The sequence below is a fragment of the Coturnix japonica genome, chromosome 2, assembly GCF_001577835.2.
Source record: "Coturnix japonica isolate 7356 chromosome 2, Coturnix japonica 2.1, whole genome shotgun sequence".
Classification (NCBI taxonomy): Eukaryota; Metazoa; Chordata; class Aves; order Galliformes; family Phasianidae; genus Coturnix; species Coturnix japonica.
In genome coordinates, this window is record NC_029517.1 from 71,848,245 (window position 1) to 71,866,057 (window position 17,813).

The following is a 17,813-nucleotide window of genomic DNA, read 5'->3' on the forward strand; positions in this document are numbered from 1 at the left end:
AAGTAGAGAACTTATTTTATGGAAGATTGTTCTCTTTCTCAATTTCTGATAAAGTTACTAAATCTTCTATGGTGCATATTTTCCTGCTCCTTTATTTTGTCTTTTTTAGACTGTTGGTGTTAGTCTCAATTAACATCTAGCAGTGTGGGTTCAGAAAGATCTGCATTTACTTCTAAGAAAAAAAAAAAAGTAAAAAAATACTCTACTGCTCTGTTGTGAATCACATCTGTTGCCACTCAGGGAATGATGCCTTCAGGACTTTTTCCTTAGAAATTAATTTCCTCTTTGCCTGCTTTACTCTGTGTTTAATGATACAATTTTAGACATTTAAAACAAAAACAAACAAACAAACAAAAAAGAAGCTGTCGGTTTCATTAAAGAACGTGCTAAATTTTTCTTCAGCAATTGTATGCTAAATTTTTGTCAGGATATTTTCCTTGTGAAATAACTCAGCATTCCGCAGCAAAGTTTATTAACGTGTTGTGTTAGTAGTAGATCATACAATGACTAGCATAATTTCTAGAATCATTTCTAAAATTGCTTTGTTTATCTGATAACTCTTCATATTAGCAGTATCCAGAAAGCATGATATCAATAAGTAGGTGATTAAAAAGCATTATTAAAAGTAGAAAGCTCTCATGTTGTTCGTAAGTACTTTTATCGCCTGGAGCAGACTAGAAAGATGACTCATTTTTGTCTTCTTTTTCATTCCTACTTTGGGCTATATAAGAAAATCTACTTCTAGATGTTTGAAAGGCTTACATTTTGTTGGATAAAATAAAAGGTGTGCTGTTCTGTCAAGGTACTAGTTAATGGTTTAGTTCTAGAAGACTAAAATTTAAGTACTTCTGAAGTAGTAACATCTGATTGGCATTATAAAGTATTTTGATTGTGTAATTGGGAATGGTTTTGTCCTTTTTAGTGTTCTCCTCATTAGGAGAATGTAGTAATGAAGTCCTACTTTTCATGCATAGAAAGACTTTTAACTTCCATTTTGATGAGTGGAATATTTTATTCCTAATTTCAGAGAATTGTGCATTCATAATTGCTGCTACCTATATTTGTCTAACAAAGCTTCAGATGTATTGTGGCTATTATTGAAAGCCTAAGGCTAGTCTTGAAAATCTATGAGCAAAAAATAATTGTTTCTGTGGCTTTTATTCTACTGGTTAGAATTTCGAATTGCAGGTACAGATATTTTGGCAGCTTTCTATCATATGCCATGGATGTTTCCTATCACTGTAGCTGATAAAATGGAAGAATGTTGATCTTATGTAATGTAAGATTCAAAAATTAAATCAGGGATGCCAGTGTTTAAGCTTATGTCTTTATACATTGTCAACTCTCATCCATTTTTCCTGAACCTCCATCAGTGGTCCGTAATTCTTGCAAGACAGGAAAATCCATGCTTTTCAGTTCAAAAGCTTTTCTCCTCTTGCTGAGGTGGGAGGGAATTACACAAATTCTTCCATCTGCCTACGGTTCTCTCACTAAGCATGATTTTGGAGGTGGACTGATTTAGTGATGTCAGAAGAAATAATCTCTCCATATAATAATCATAGGGCCAATTTTGTTTCCTCTTGATTTTCCCAAGCAGCAGTTACAGAACTAGTGGGAAACAGGTTTGGCTGCTGTCTCAGCTTTTGAGTAGCATTTAGTTTCACGACTCCTGGAGAGCGTTTATTTTAATTCAAAGGCTTGGCAAAGCTAAGGGCAGTGAGAAGATTTTAGCATTCCTGGAAAGTAACAAAGGCTATGCAGATTTTATTGCGAGAAATTTCCAAATAACATTATTGAACAAAGTGAATATTTTGGGCTTTTTGTTTTGGTTAAGGATTTTTTTCAAAACTGAGATTTTAGTTCCTTATTTTCGCAAGGGGAAACTTCCATGTCAAACTGGAGATTGTTTTGTTTGGTTCTTTTTTTCTTAGTCCACATTTACATCACAAATATAATCAAAAGTGACAGAAGTTCTATGAGGAAAAATAGAACTTGTAAAAGGAATAAAGTAATTTTTCGTGGTTTTGCACGATTACTGTAAAAGCAAAATGATCTTATCCCTTGTATAGAAATAACCTAAAGTTTCTGCCTTGCTAATCCTAGAGATCAGGAACCTTGTTTTCATGGACTGTTTTCCATACCTGGGAATTTTCACTTATCAAGTGCATTTTTTATAATGTTATATGTTTTGTGTGGAATGTATGTATTTCAGATAAACCTTATTTTTAATATTTGTCAAAATTCAAATGACATGACAACAGTAAAAAATTCAGAACAATGTGTAAGGAAAAGTGATTGTGAAGCATCAGTTTTTAATGATAAAGGGGGAAAAGAGAATGTATTTGGAATGATAACCTCATGCTAGTATAGTATTACAGTAAGACGTGTTCTGATACTGCAGTCTGATGCAGAAATGGATGAAGGTAACCACACAGGTATTGCCACAGTGCAGGAGTGGCAGACATATCAAATGTAGCTGAAAAATACATTACTTTTAAAACCCCATTTAATCTCTGAATATCACTGATACTTCCAGACCTACTAGATGCATAATTGGATGCTAACTGACCAAACTGTTTTTTGTTTTTGTTATTTTCCATGTAGTAATTATAACATAAATTGCTTTTTTTGTTTCTTTTGCCTTTTCTATTCCCATGTCTTGTGTCTTCAGGCATATTATGATGAAGACATGTTTGCAGTTCTTATTTGTAGGTAATTGCCATATGCTCTCTGTAAAAAAATATTGTAGAAGCTTCAAGAGTGGCACTTTAGTATCATGTGTTTGTTTGTTTTTATCATTAGAATGTAGCCATGTTTATTTATTTCTTTTTAATTACCCATAATTAATTAATTTCATTTTCTTTGACTAGCAATAGAACAAATTTTTAAGAAGGATCATTATCCCTTGTGAAGCCAGGTAGCAGTGACCTTTTTGCCTCATGGGTCTCATAATGGAAACCTGAGCATTCACTCCTGGGTTTAAGCTTTTCCAAATGCAGCAGTGATATGTTGGTAGAAGTAGATACAAAGTGCCAAGCTGTGACTGACACCTTGTAATTTCTCACAAATGGGGAGTGAGTCCTGAAAACTGTGGCTTCATCCATTCTGGCTTGTTCCGCTGGAAAGTCAAATTTGGAAGTGATGTTTTTAGTCACTTATTCTAGATAACACTGGACATGCCTGTTTGCCATCATATCTGATTTTGTACATCAGCTGCTGGATTTCTGTGTTTAAGTTTTTGGGGTTTTTTTTTCCCTTTAGCTTTTCTGATGGTAGGAACTTGCTCTGGTGTTTGAGAGTCACTATTCATATGCAGCATTTTCTGTGTTTTTTACTGGAGAAAATGTTTTTATCTGTCTCTGTGTTTAGGTCTGTTGGCAGAATCAACTTGAAGGTTGAACCAGGGATTTCTTCAGTGTTAGTACGACTGACACTGATCTTTCTTCACAGACATTTTTATTAATGAAACTGATGCTAACTCATGATTCACTCTTTTTAAAAAAAAAAAAAAAAAAAGTTTTTTTTTTTCTTTTAGCCTTATCAGTATCTATTTTTGCTGCTTTGTAAAGCACTTCTTCTTTATTACAGGGACACTCACACAGAATGAAATGATATTTAAGCGCCTCCACCTAGGTACCGTATCCTATGGAACAGATACAATGGATGAAATTCAGAGTCATATTATAAACTCTTACTCACAGGTATCTCATTTATAACTTTTTTACATTTAATATTGGGGTTTTTGTACAGCACTGAAACATTGATTATGTCAAGAAATTTGAGATGCTAGGGATGTTCTTCCATTTGTAGATATCTCTTAACAGATATGTTGAAAGGGAATGATGTGAGACAATATGTGGTTCTCTCCTGATTCCTCACAACGTAAAGGACTTTACTTTTCTAGTCCTCATTAGGACTCTGTGTTAACTTGTCTGTGTAATGTACTCAGTCTTCTGCCAAATCATCTCAGAGTAAGCTGTTCATTATTGAGACTGTAAATTACGAGTAAATACCCAGAACACAGCAAACAGTAATTACATCTTTGAAGATATATTCATCAGGAATAGACAGTGAAAATCACATTAATTTGCATAACAAAAAGTAAAAAATAGACATCAAAATAAAATGTACAATGACATAATTTTTCTAAAAGCATATTTTGAATGTTTTAAAAACATTTGTTTAAAGATAAGACTGAAAACAGTGTTAAATGAGAGAAAAAAATAAGAACTCTCTACTTTTTGAGAAGAAAGTGTTCAGCGGTGTTCCTTTAGTATGTGAGTACTTGGTCTGGGAAGAGATTTATGATTCCTTGTCTATCTGTTGGTGAGCTGTGGGATGGAGGAGGAAGTTTGAATTTTGCCAACATCACTTGCATCTCCTGTGTACACAAAATATCTGGCCTTCTGTAAACCTTTCTAAGGACTTGATTCCAGGATAAAGAACATGACTGACTGACCCAATTAAGGGTGTAGACTGTAGACTGACCTCCTTATCTGTGTGCTCATTCTCTCTTGTTTAATTATGGGACAGTGAACAATTAGTTAAAATCTAGTTGCGTGGTGTTTTTAAGTTATAGTTTCCTTCTCATTTGTGGGAGTTTTTTTTGGTTGTTGTTTGTTTTTAGTGTTTTTTTTAAAGTTTGATGCTAATCTGGACTCAGTACTGTGTAGCTTTTGGGAAAAGATGCGAAAGGAAAGCAGAGACAAACCAATGGATATTTGTTCTTAGTCTGTGACTTGAATTTTTCTACTTCACATCTAAGCAAACCAAGAGATCCACTTCTTAGATTTATCCAAGAAAAAGGAGTTCGCTTCAGCATAATTCTTTTAAATGCAGCGTTAAATAGTAACTGAGAAGCAACAGTAAGCAAAATGAAGATCAGTAATCCAGATTTTGTTCAGGATGGGTTACTGAAAGTAACTGCTACCTAACGCCGATTGTAAAAATCATGTGACCATCATTTTCTTATAGTAGATTATTTGAGTATTCACTGTATCAACTGATAAGCTACAGCACGCATGCATAGGACTGAGTCTGAAGACTAAGCACCAGTCACCTTCTAGAGGATGCTATATTCATTAACACCATTCTCATTTTTTTAATGTAAAATATTCCATCCAAAAAGAATTGCATTTTTTTTTGCAATTCCTATTTGCTTAAAGGTTTTACTAGTTTGTTGTGAAATTTAATGAGTGATACCCATGCTTAATTAAGATTTAATTACTGTAGCAGATTTGGCACTGGAGTTTTAAAGGAAGAAAAGCAAAGGAAGCAGTTGTTGGAAAGAATTTCTCAAATGTAGGTTTGCTTTTGAATGATGAAAAGAACTGTCTTGGAACCTTTTTTTTTTTTTACTTTTTTTTTTTTCTTCCCAGCTTTATGTAATACTACTTAATGTCTAAATAATGCTTTAATTATGTGTGTTGCTAGCAACTATTTAAAACAGAAAAATGAAGGAGTTTCTTTAACAAAACCAGCAGCTATTAAACAGTTGCTTCAATCTTGAAACTATGGTGAGGTTTTTATTTAATCTGTGGTAATAGAAGCTGCCAGTTAGCTAGGCAGCGATTCTTGTGTGACATTGATTTTATCCCTTGTTTGTGTTCTGTTTTATTATTACAGTGGACCTACTAGACTATTGTCATCTTAATGTAACACACAAATCTATTATAACCTGATTATATTTCCCCACTGGAAGCATTTTGTGATAGAGGGCATAATCTTTAATGGAATTTGTGTGAAATTAAATTATACAAGCATCAATAAACATAACATAATTCAGAAGGAGTAAATCAGCTTAATTTATTTGCGGCTGTAATGGCATCAGTGCTAGCAGAATGCAAATGCAGAGGTTTAAAGCGGTAGCTGAAAAGCAGTGCCAGATGAGCAGAAAGTTAAACCCTTTATTAGACAGCACTGTAATTTGATGGGCAGAATGTTCATGGTTCATCAGACAGCAGTCAGGAGGAAAAAATACGCATGGTTTCTGAAGAGGTTTTCTGAGTTACCCCAGAGTGAACAACAGGAGACTCTTTTCTAGTATTACAGATAGAAATATTTCATATGCTGATTTCAGAAACAAAGCCGGTTACTTTCAATGAATTGTATAATACTATCTTAAAAGACAAATCCAGTCATGGGCTACACCATTTCTGAAAGATAGTTTGAAGTGGTGCAAGTCGGCAGTTTTCCAGCAATGGTATCCTTAAATATTTACTGGACTATTGTTTAGCAATATCATTTAATTAAATGATTACACTCTGCTAAGAACAAAAAAATAAATTAAAAAAAAAAAAAAATCCAACCTGCAGTAGAAGCAGATACTCTACTAACTATGTTGGTTTACAAGTAGTATAGAAATTAAAGAGGTCTCAAATCAGCAATATTTTTAGTTAGTCCTAATTGTTATATTTTAATGATAATTGCTTTTGTTCCGTTGTTCCATAGTAATGTAGAGCTCTTTAAAATACCAAAAATTTCATTGAAGATTTAAAGGAGTTTTTTTCAACACTAAATTGTAGGATTTGGGTTTTCAATCTCAGAACGTACATAGATGACAAGATAAAGAAGGAAAAAATATATATATAAAAATATATACATATATATAAATATATATATTTTTAAGCCTCCCTTGCAGAACCTCTTGTTCTGGTATTTCTAAACTCATTCAATTGGTTGGTGACTTTAGTACTTCTTTAAAAATAACACATGGGATGTAAAGTCCATGACAGTCTATTCACCCTTTCCATTTGATATGTGTTTTAACTTCATATTTTTCTTTTTTCTGCTGCTTGAAATCTCTGTTATTGAAATATAAATATAAAGGCAAGGTGATTAACCCCCAGTCACTTATTAATTCTAAAGAAACATAGATGAGTCAAAAAAAAAAAAAAAAAGAATCAGTTAATAATGGGTTTTATGAAATACATGGCTGCTGTCCTTACAGTTTATTACCTTTTATAAAAAGGAAAGAAAAAAAAATTAAAAAAAAATAAATGTATACTAGTATTTATTTTTTGTTCCAATTTTTGAACTCTGTTTTACTGTTTGTTTTGTCGGGTCTTAAAGGTTCACTCTCAAAGCAGTGGAAACAGTACAAGTTCAACACCATCTAGGAAACCTCAGTCTTCTGCACCCAAAGTCCGCAAGAGTGTCAGCAGTCGTATACACGAAGCAGTAAAGGCCATTGCGCTGTGCCACAACGTCACCCCAGTATATGAGTCACGTGCTGGTGTGTCTGGAGAAACAGAATATGCAGAGGTGGATCAGGACTTCAGTGATGAAAATCGAGCTTACCAGGCTTCCAGCCCTGATGAGGTTAGTATGTGAGAGCAAAAATAATCTTCTCCCCTAAAGAGGATTAACTAAGTTAAAAAGAATGGAACTGTGAAATATTCAGATTGCTCTTAAAGTAATGCCTCCTATTGATGTCTGTGGAAACTGCAACCAATACAAAGAGCACAATAACACTGTTTCATAGGGCAAATTCTCAGCTACAAAACACTATTTTTCAGCATAGTCACCGTTAGCTGATTCATGCAGGTGAGCTGATAAAGACAGTCTTCATTTTGTGGTGACAGATGTGCGTGGCCATCCAGAACATAGTTTGTCTTTCATGTTGCTGTTGCCATTACTGAAACACACTACCCACTGACTCACTGTGCCAACATCCACTGTTTGATCTCTGTGAAAGCTCAGCAAGTGCTGATGAATGTCAGTGGATGCAGTTCCACATGGAGGAATTAAATGGCACATCTTTTCTTCGTATGCGTTTCCACATCAGATTCTACAGAATGTAAAAGAATACTGATGTGAAGGTTCAGCCTCTACTGTCAAACTACCAATGTCTGCCTCTGACATTGTGGGCCAATATTATAAAATAGGAGGCATTACTTTCGGGACAGCTCTTACAAGTGTTTTGTGTGCAGTATTTCTTTGAACTTAACAGTACTCTGTTTTTCTTTCTTTTCTTGTTTTAGGGTAGATCTAGATTTATATTAAGGCTTTCTGAGTTATTTGACTAGGACTTCTCTGAAATCAGTGCTTTGAAATCAATCAGTACTGCATTGTAACTAAAGTTATTAGATTTATTCTCAAAACATTAATCCATGCATAGATCATAGCACAAGTACGTAAGAGGGAATATGAAACTCAGCTTTGAATGATGGACAGCCAAGTACATTAGCTAGTGACACTACCAATTAGTTAAATATAAAGGTTCATAACTGGAAGAAAGCCTGAACCTCAAATACTCTTGTAGAAAACTTCTTGAGCTTCACCCTAGGCAGCTGCATAATTTTCAGGGCTCAGTCAAAATTTCATGAAGTTTAAAACAAATTTAAAAACCTATTTCAGTAAAACATTCATTTTGCTTCCTCTGAAACCCACATTTTCAGCATCCCACTGATTTAATTCAATCTGAGTTACTGTTCTGAAAAGTCATGTTTCGGATTCTGAAATGGTGGCTGCCTTAGATTTAATCCAGAAAGATGTTACAAGAGAGCAGCAAAGCTCAAGTTTCAAGATACTTCAAAGTAAGCATAAAAATAATTGTAGTCCACTCACAAATAATACATATGTATTCTTGGAATTAGAGTATTCAGAGTTCACTTTGCCTTTGAAAGCATACAGATTTGAAGTGGCAATGCCACTTACGAAGTGTTCTTAAGAATTTCTGGCTGTGCCTGATGGTTGAATATACTGTTATTATTGTAGTTGTAGTAACTTTTTCATAATCAAAACAAGTTTTTTGTGAAATGTGAAGAAGTTGGTGTGTACATGAAAGCCTGTGTATTCTTTTGACTTTACAAGCTGATATAATACATGGTAGTATTTCTTCCATAAATGTCATCTCGGCCTGTTATTCTTGATCTACAACTTGTCTGCATGGTTAGCTTATCAACCATATCACCATACATAATGTTATCAAAATACTATCAATTCAAAATACAAACTATGTGATAAAAGTAACAAGTTTATAAAGAGTACTTTTAGTATTGCAACACATAAAATGAAGTCCATTTTATGCAGAACAAGCTGGAATTGCATATATGTCAGATGCTACAAACACAGTTGATAACTGGATGTGGAATTGCAAAATACAGAGAAGTGACTGGTTCTCAGTGATCTAAAAAGTGGTAGTAGGTAAAAAGTAGTAGGACATCCACTTGAAAAACAAACTGTAGGTAGGACTTGCTCTCTGGCTAACATCTAAACTCTACAGTGCTGTATGTGGTGCTGTATTATACCAGTTGATCTGCATTATGTCTTGAGAATTGTGCAAGAGTCTTTGTTAATTTCAGAGATACACTGAGAACATAATCTGTTACTGTAGTTGTGTAACGTTTTACTTACATTTGTGACCACGTACAAATTTTTGTGCATTTATGTAATCATATTTGCTAAAAATGTTAGTGCAATGAGCTTGCAAGGTAAATATGATACAGGATCTGATGACAGCTAAAGAGTAAATAAACTGCTTTAATAGCCAAAGATATTTTCCTAAAGCCGATGAAGAGATGTGCAACTGAGATTTATTTCTTCTTCATGCACTTGCTTTTCTCTACATTTGTACTTCTTCGTACTCATTCAGTTGTTTGGTATCTAAAAGTATTACTTCAAATATCAATTCTCCTCATATACTTGCTAAAGAAAATATATGTAAGACTGGAAAATTATGCAGGTGCTGCCATCAGAAGACAGTAGAGAATTTGACCTTGGAAAAAGAAAAGGAAAGAAAATTTGATAGTGTTTAGATGACAGATAGATACAGAACGCAGGGTAAAAAGCGTAGAGAAGAAAGACAGCAACAAAGAAACCATTTTTGTTTTAAGAAAGAGAATGAGTAGGTATTTTTATCAGTGTTTTTTTTATCATCTCAACTCACAAATTCAAGCTATATGGAATTTAAATGATAAATTGGAAACATGGTTTAGAACTGACAGCATTACATTTCCTGTGTTTTTCTAATATAATGTTAAAAGCTGCTAAAATTATATTGAACGAGTGTACTTTAATATAATTAGAAAGTGATACTAAGTGGAGTCATATTAAACAATGAAGCTACAGAAAGCATTTAAATAACATAAAAACTGCGTCATGACAGCAAAAAGACTGAGTTGAAAGACTAGCAGGTCTTTATCATAATTTTTTAAAGAGTTCTATTGACGCAGTGTTTGCAAATCACTGGAGCCTAAGGAAAATAATGCAAATGGTTCATTATTTAGCTTATTGAACTTTACTGCAGTTAGGTTGACGGATGATGCCAATGTTTCCCAATCACCAAAGTACCATTTTAAAAGCATTTTTTATTGAATAAAGTGCTTTGAATATTGCACCCTGGAGCTTTATTTAGGGAAATGGTTCAATTGATGTTTTCTGTTTAACCTCATCACTGACCTATCACAACATATTTGGTTAATAAGCAACATTATCATTTAATAGACTTAACCAGTTTTATACATTGTACTTTCTCAATGTTACAACTCTGTTCTCTTAGATTGTGTTAATGGAACTGGCTTGATTACAGTCTTCTGAAAGATGTTATTTGCACAATTGTCTCTTGCTTATATAATATCGCATATTATTATGGTAGCATGTAAAGACCAGAGAATAATGTGTAAATATAAACTATTCTCCCATGTAGAAAAGTATAAGAAGCACTTCAGCATTATATTGACACATTAAATAGTTAATGAAATGACTTGAATTCATTTGAAATTCTTTGCATCCATGTATGTTTGCATCCATATAGGGATAAAATATAGCTAAAAGAAAGCATGCACATTTAGAAGTAGGTACATTCATCATAAAGGATGCATTTCTCTTTTGCTAGAGCAACCTGTGATAAGTAACTGATTTCGTATTCATAATGTGAACCCTACTTATGCCAGGCTCTTTGTTTCTTATGATAAGTGATCAATATTTCATTTTCTCTGAAAGAGTGGAAAGTTTCATTTGTCTGTCATTTGTCCTCTACAGCTGCAGTGTAGCAAACAATAAATATTCACTTAGAACTTGCTGAAAAAAATAAAAATGTCTCCTACTCAACCATCATAGATGTGGGCTCAGCTCATCTGTAGAAAACCAGCTACCCTAATGTAATGAACAGTCATAAAAGGATATAATCTAAGTAGGTAAAGCAATAGAGTTCGAAGGTCACAGACCAGAGCAATTCAGGGGCATGCTATGAACAGGAGCCTTTGAAGACCTTTGCTCCCCTTTGGTTAGAAAAGATTGATCAACCACGATTTTTAATGACCGCTTACTCTCATAAACCAGCTATTTATTGGTTATACTTCGTCCTGCACCACTATACTTTCCAGCATTTTCAATCCAGCATTTTGAATATTTAAATACTACCTTAAAGTGTGGTCAGTTATTTAGTTCCAACATCTCTGTCCAAAGTCAACTGAGCTTCTAAAATTAATTACAGTGATACGTAGACAATCATTTAAAAACAGACAGGGAAATGATATGCCCTTAGTGAAGCAGCTTTTGTGTTTACAAAATTGAAGCTGTAATGTATGAGACATGTTGTATTGTTTAATTCATTTTATTGTGTGTGCTTATTGAAGCAAGACTAATTGTGTTGTTTTGTCAATGTATTGTGAAAAGCAAATCACTCAGTAGCATAAAACCATCACTTTCCTGACCTTCGAGACCTACAAAGAATAACTACTCCATAGCTTGTCTTGAATATCGATCAGAAGTTTTTTTCACATGATCAAGCTGTATTTTAAGTTAATAATTTTATTTTAATTTTGAAGTTCCTTGATGAAAAGTGGTAGCCTGTGAATTTTTAGTACCCAATCGTTGTTCATAAATATAAACAAAGCAGTGCTCATTGGAAGCATATTGTTGAGTAACCCTATAAGCAACTGTTGGGATCATTCAAGCAGTGAAGAAACAAAGCTCCCTGCTACTTCCCTGTTATCATACTGATAGTCCCAAATTTAAATTGCTGCATTATTGTTATTATATTGCCTATGTATCCCTTCTGTGGCAGACTGATTTTGAAAGCGGAACCTATTGTCTAAAATGAACATGCCCTTAATTTGCACTGGAAGGAAGGCTGTTTACATGAGAATTCTTTCAAGCAACAAAACTAACTTAAATTTCCACCCACGGTTCTTCACTCCTCCTACAAACTGCTCTCTCACTTATTTCAAAGGCTTTAAAGCTGTTATTTGCATTTTTCACCTAAGTGGTCAGGTTCATAGCGTGGCTCCACAAAAGCAGTTTTGGTACAAATCAGGGAGACTCTGAAACTGCTGAGTGAAGTGGAGAGAAACATCTAACATCAGCTGTAAGGTGGTAGATCTTTTTCTAAATCTGATATTACATTAAAAGTGAATATTGCATATTGAAAGTGGCAATTTGTTGATCATAAATGGTCTTAGCAATACTCCGTAAATACTGAGGTGTTAGAGTATCCAAGCACAGTGAGCCGAGCAAGTCACATGATGGCAAACAGACACAGCTGACCGTCTACATTGCTCTACAGGTCCATGATGGTAAGACACATCTAAATTCAAGCTAGGAAATTATTGTAAAGTCAGGACCAGCTCCCAAAGCAATAACCAGCATCAGCCAGAGTCAAATAGTTGTGAGAACAGTTGTGAGGCAGGTCTCAAATCCTCAGCAGAACCTGGTCAGCAGAGTAGATAGCCAAGTATGAACACCATTGCAACATTTCTGCAAAATGACTTTCACAGGACTGGACATAGCCAAGTGAAAGCCAGGGGGAGTCTCTGTGGTGGCTTCTTACTGTTCCTTTATCACAACCTTTAATAGTAAACTTGTTCCTATGAAGAAAAGCATACTCAGGTACCTGACAATGTCAGTCTAAATAGGGTTTTGAATATTTTTTTTTCACAGAAATATGTTGCTATTTGTCTGGACTGATAATAGGTTATATTTCAGTTGAGAAAGAATCCAGTCTCTATCTTAACTTACTCAAGATGAGTGGGACTTTTTCAATTGCTTTTGTTTGTTTCTGCTTGTTACTCAGATGTAATCTACTGTAAGTTACTGTACTAGGTTGCTTAGACCAGCTAAGTTCTGAATAGTCTAGAATTCAAAGGGTCCTGCAGTAAGCTGTGACGATGTGTATCTTCCAGTCCTGACTGATGTAGTCTCTGAAGCAAGCAAGAACAGTCTAGGACATTTTTTGGTCCTAGGCTAAGCAGTAACAACCTTTTAGGATGGAACTAGTAAATAAAGGTCATCAGGATTTAGTAGTGTTTCTTTATTCAAGTGGCTATATCAATTATTCATCAACTGGGAATTCTTCCTGCCATCATTGTCCCAAGATGACAGGTTAACAAGGTGTGGTTATCTTTCACATGGAGCAAAAAGACTCAACTGCAATTGCCATAAATAAAAAACAGTAAGACACTTGGGCAATACCTGGTATTTTCTACTAATCCAGAGGAAGATTGGGCAGATGTTAACTAAGGTTAACATCTGAAAGTCCTCTGACTTGTGCAAGCCATTCATCCTCATGGGGAAAGGTGAGGAGGATTCAAAGAGAGTCTTGGAGTTGAGCTGAATAAGGGGTGAATGGCAGAAAGCTATTCAACACCACTCGAGAGAGAAGCAAGCTTCTGTTATTTGTTAGGGAGGTATTTCACTTTCATCCTCTAGTTGATAATGAAGGTGTGAGTTCATTTGAATCCTGCCTCTGGATAACCTGTTTCATCTTGCACATCAGCCTTTATTTTGGCTTTTGAATTGTGCACTTAGATGCCTGTAGCTTTTTCTGTCAAATATTATTAAATGAGAGACAATACGCAAAAGGAACTTCTTGAAAAATATACTTTTTTCTTAATAATAACGCTAAAAACAGTTAAAATTATCATCTGGAATTGGCTTATGGTAAAAGTAAAGTTACTGAAGTTTTAGTGACGTCTTGGGTCTCAAGTTTTCCCAAGTGTTTTCTTGTTTAAAATTGATGATTAGTATTTGTTTTAAGTTAGTCTATTGGTCTAATGAAATAGGAAGTCCTGAACATTCAGGAATAAAGATTTTTGTTTTGTGCTTCATATGGGGCCTATGAAGACCGAAAGAAATGGGTAAGAAATGCTGAACAAGATGTTTCTCAATAGTTTTGTCAGATCGTAATGCAGACATTTACTACATTCTTTCCTAATATGGAAGTGTTACTTGGAGCCTGTCACATCGGGAGTGGGCAACTGTTCCTGCCTGTTGGATTGCTACCAAGGAGGAAATCACAAGTTATACATGACAGAAGTTCTCTGACTCCCTGCATTTCCCCTCCTGACAACCCTTCATGGTTAATGAGATGAGGCGCAGGCCACAAGTCCATAGTCTGGACTCAGGAGACTTGATTCATTTATCTGCACATACTAAGAAATTAATGGTTATCTGCAAATATTTATAATTAGAATTGATTGTTTTTTATCAAAGCAAAATGATGGCATCTCCAGCTAAGTTTTTTGCTTTTACTCATCCTTTGATTGCTTTATCTGACTCCATCTTATATGGCAGGTGCTGTAGAAGCTGCAGCTGTTGTGTTTACATGCCATTCTCAGGGTTCTTGATGTTTGCATGCTGAATTGCAAGGCCATTTTAATCTAAGTTTCCAGAAACTTGTTGAATGAGAATGGAATATATGCGTAGAGGGGAAAGCTCAAGAGCACTGTTATCTATGAATCCTTTTTCTTAACTCTGTACAAAGATTCAGTATAAACATATTGTGCAGATTGGTAATTTGGATTTTCATGTCATCTGTAAAATACCTAATTTTAATATATGTATATTCTAAAATCTGCAGATATTTAATGGTGTGACTTGACTGTGTTGTTTGGGATACTGTTAAGGTCTAACTACTTTAGTGAATTCGGAATGACAAGAGTTAATGCACTGCTCACATGTTTATTCTGTTACTTTTCAGACAGTTGTTTGATGCTTGAGAATTACTGACCATTCCTGCTATGGTACTGTCACCGATCAATTTAAAAGAGAAAAAATGTTTACTAGGCCAGGTATAAGAACTGAAAATGACTGTGCTGCAAAATGCTAGTTCAGATGGTTGGTGAAGCCAAGCATAAGTGAAATATTAAACAGATGTGAGTCACCAAATATAGAACACTTAAGTCCTAGCTGCAAAGGGACACAAATGAGATGATAGGGTGTTAGGAGAAAGATGCAATTTACAGGTCAGAATGTAATAGTAGCCTTTCACTGTGAAAATTGAAAATTAACCTTGAGAGTATTGGATCATTTGCAGCTTATATGGTACTCTTATTGAGGAGGAAAAAAAACTCTAAAAAGACTTCCTGTGATTTGGGGTTTTAAAAATGGTGCTATTTAAAGTGTGTTCTCTTTCCCTTCTTTAACTGCATCACAGCGTACTTTTGTTTATTGATACATACACAGACAGCACTATTGGGATTTCTTGGGGGTTTGTACAACTTATTTTTCCCAATTTTAAATTTTCATTAGAAGCTACACAGTGATTATTGACTCAGTTCGGATGAAATTCTTACTGGGCACTAGTCATCATGTCTTTTGAACTTTCCTGAGTATTTTCCTACTTGCTTGTCTTTTATCACAGTGCTTGAGATTAACAGCAGAAGCAGGTTCTGTCAAATGAATGTGATTCTTCATTATAATTACTTTTTTATTCCTTTAAAGACCTGTTTTCTAAACGTGATTAACAGTTAGAAAAATCTAAATAGAGTTGAAGATTATTTATTTATTAAACTGCCCATTTAGATGTGGAATGTAAATAACAGTAAAGCAGTTTTCCTTAGAATAAGTGAGAAATATCTGATGCATTACTTAAAAAATAACACGGAAGAAAGTAGCAGCTAGATGCCATGCACTCTATAGCATCAAAATTTAATAGATAAGCAAATGAATTTACAATCACTGAGGCATGCACTTAAGATACCACACAGTGGTAGCTAGTAGTGATTATTATTTGGGGGCTGCACTTTCCTGCCAGTATTCCATGACATTTTGTTGCCGTGCTACAGATGGCAGCCAAGAGACAGTCTGACAAAATGGTGTCTGACGTGGAACTGCATATGAAGATGAGATGTATCACTGAATTCCTCTATGTGGAAAACATGGCACCCACTGACATTCATTGCTGCATGGAGACCAAACAGTGAATGTGCACACAGTGAGGTGATGGGTGCTGCGTTTCAGCAGTGCTTACAGTGACAGTGGGTCACACCTCCACTTGTGCAGATTTTTCAAGCTCAACATGCAGGTTCTTGTTCATGACTGGTGAAAATGCACAGCTAATGGTGTTCGCTTTGTTGAAAAATTCTGTTTTGTAGCTGAGAATTTTTCTCTATCAAATAGTCTTATTGTGCTCATAGTATCTGTTGTAGTTTCCTTAGAAATCAATAGGAGGTGTTACTTTCAGTGTGACCTGCCTATAATGCAGCTTTTCTGGGTTTGTAGAAGGAAATTTTACAGATATGTTCATGGGATGCAGAATCTTCAGTTAGGCTTCTATCCCACTTTATATAGTAACCTAGTTTTGTTATTGTTCACACAAAAATTAATAAAATAATGCAAGGGTATGAAGTAAGCTAAAAATTGTAAGATCCTTTCTTTATTGATTTGCAGATTGCAGTGTCTAAATATATAAATATATATATATAGTTATAGATCTGAAATAGTTCTGTATGTAAATACTCCCAATGTCTTCTACTTAGTGCTGTCATAAGTACAAAAGTTATATTCTGTTTTACTCTAACAGCTCTTTGGCTTTAGCCTAATTTATATAACATTACTTGAAAGGTCAATTACAAGTCCTTTTTTCTTTTCTCTTTAGGTTGCTCTGGTGCAGTGGACAGAGAGTGTTGGTCTTACTCTAGTTAACAGGGATTTGACCTCCATGCAGCTGAAGACCCCTGGTGGACACATTCTGACATACTATATTCTGCAGATATTCCCCTTCACTTCTGAGAGCAAGCGCATGGGAATCATAGTTCGGGTAATTTGGTGTCAGGCAGTTCATTTTCATTTCTCCAAAGCTGTTTTAACTGCATCTTTGTTTTGGTATTTCTTAGTAGAAACTCGATCGTTCAAGGAACACATTTCACAGGATTTTCAAATGGAAAGCATACATTTGGCTAGACAAGCAATTGTGTGAAATCCAGGCTGACCCAATATTGCAGAGAGCCTTGTTAAGGACAAACTTCTTTCACATGGAAATGTTAATTTCACTACTTTGTGCTTAAGCTCTGATGTTGCAAGTTACTGTTAAGCCTTCATTTTTAATTTTCAATTTGCTGCTTTCTTGCAAAATATATTGCCTTTTCAAGGGGTGAACTAGTGTGGGAAAAAGCACACATACACAGCTAAAGCACCATGGGGTCTGAGTATACCAAATACATGTTTAGTTGTCTGTTAGCCATCCAGATGGGGACATAGTAGTGATTATTAAAACCTCCAATGCAAGGAAGCCACCACATCATGTAAAGGAAGGTTTAATCCTCTGCTAATATCAAGCCATGCACATGCTGTGTATTTCTGCCACTCCCTGTCTAAAAGCAGACAGGCAGAACAGTGTCAGACATGGCTGTATGTTTAGATCAGTGCTATATCCTAGTTAAATACCTATCAAACTCATCCCATTCCATATTTTCCAATGGATGACAAACCATGCATGCCATCAGCCTCGGGCAGAGATACTTCAAGGAGCATGTATGTGTGCTCAGGTCTGGAGAAAATTTGGAAAGTCTGTGTTTCATTAAATGTGGTTGGCACTATTTAATACTGTTTAACAGTGTGTTAGAGACATGTTCAGAGCTATGAGAAGCCTG

General features: G+C 35.0%; 1 protein-coding gene across 5 annotated transcripts in view; it reads left to right on the forward strand.

Annotated features, from left to right (window-relative positions):
* ATP9B (ATPase phospholipid transporting 9B (putative)) overlaps positions 1 to 17,813 on the forward strand; it is a 152,317-nt gene that overhangs the window by 116,446 nt on the left and 18,058 nt on the right. For all 5 annotated transcript variants that reach the window (XR_001553320.1, XM_015854785.2, XM_015854784.1 and 2 more), the window contains 3 exons: positions 3,589 to 3,701; positions 7,072 to 7,320; positions 16,820 to 16,981. Coding sequence is in view for 4 of the 5 variants with exons in the window: in XM_015854785.2 (XP_015710271.1) it covers positions 3,589 to 3,701; positions 7,072 to 7,320; positions 16,820 to 16,981 (524 nt within the window). In the remaining variant the exon portion in view is untranslated. The remainder of the gene's footprint in view (positions 1 to 3,588; positions 3,702 to 7,071; positions 7,321 to 16,819; positions 16,982 to 17,813) is intronic.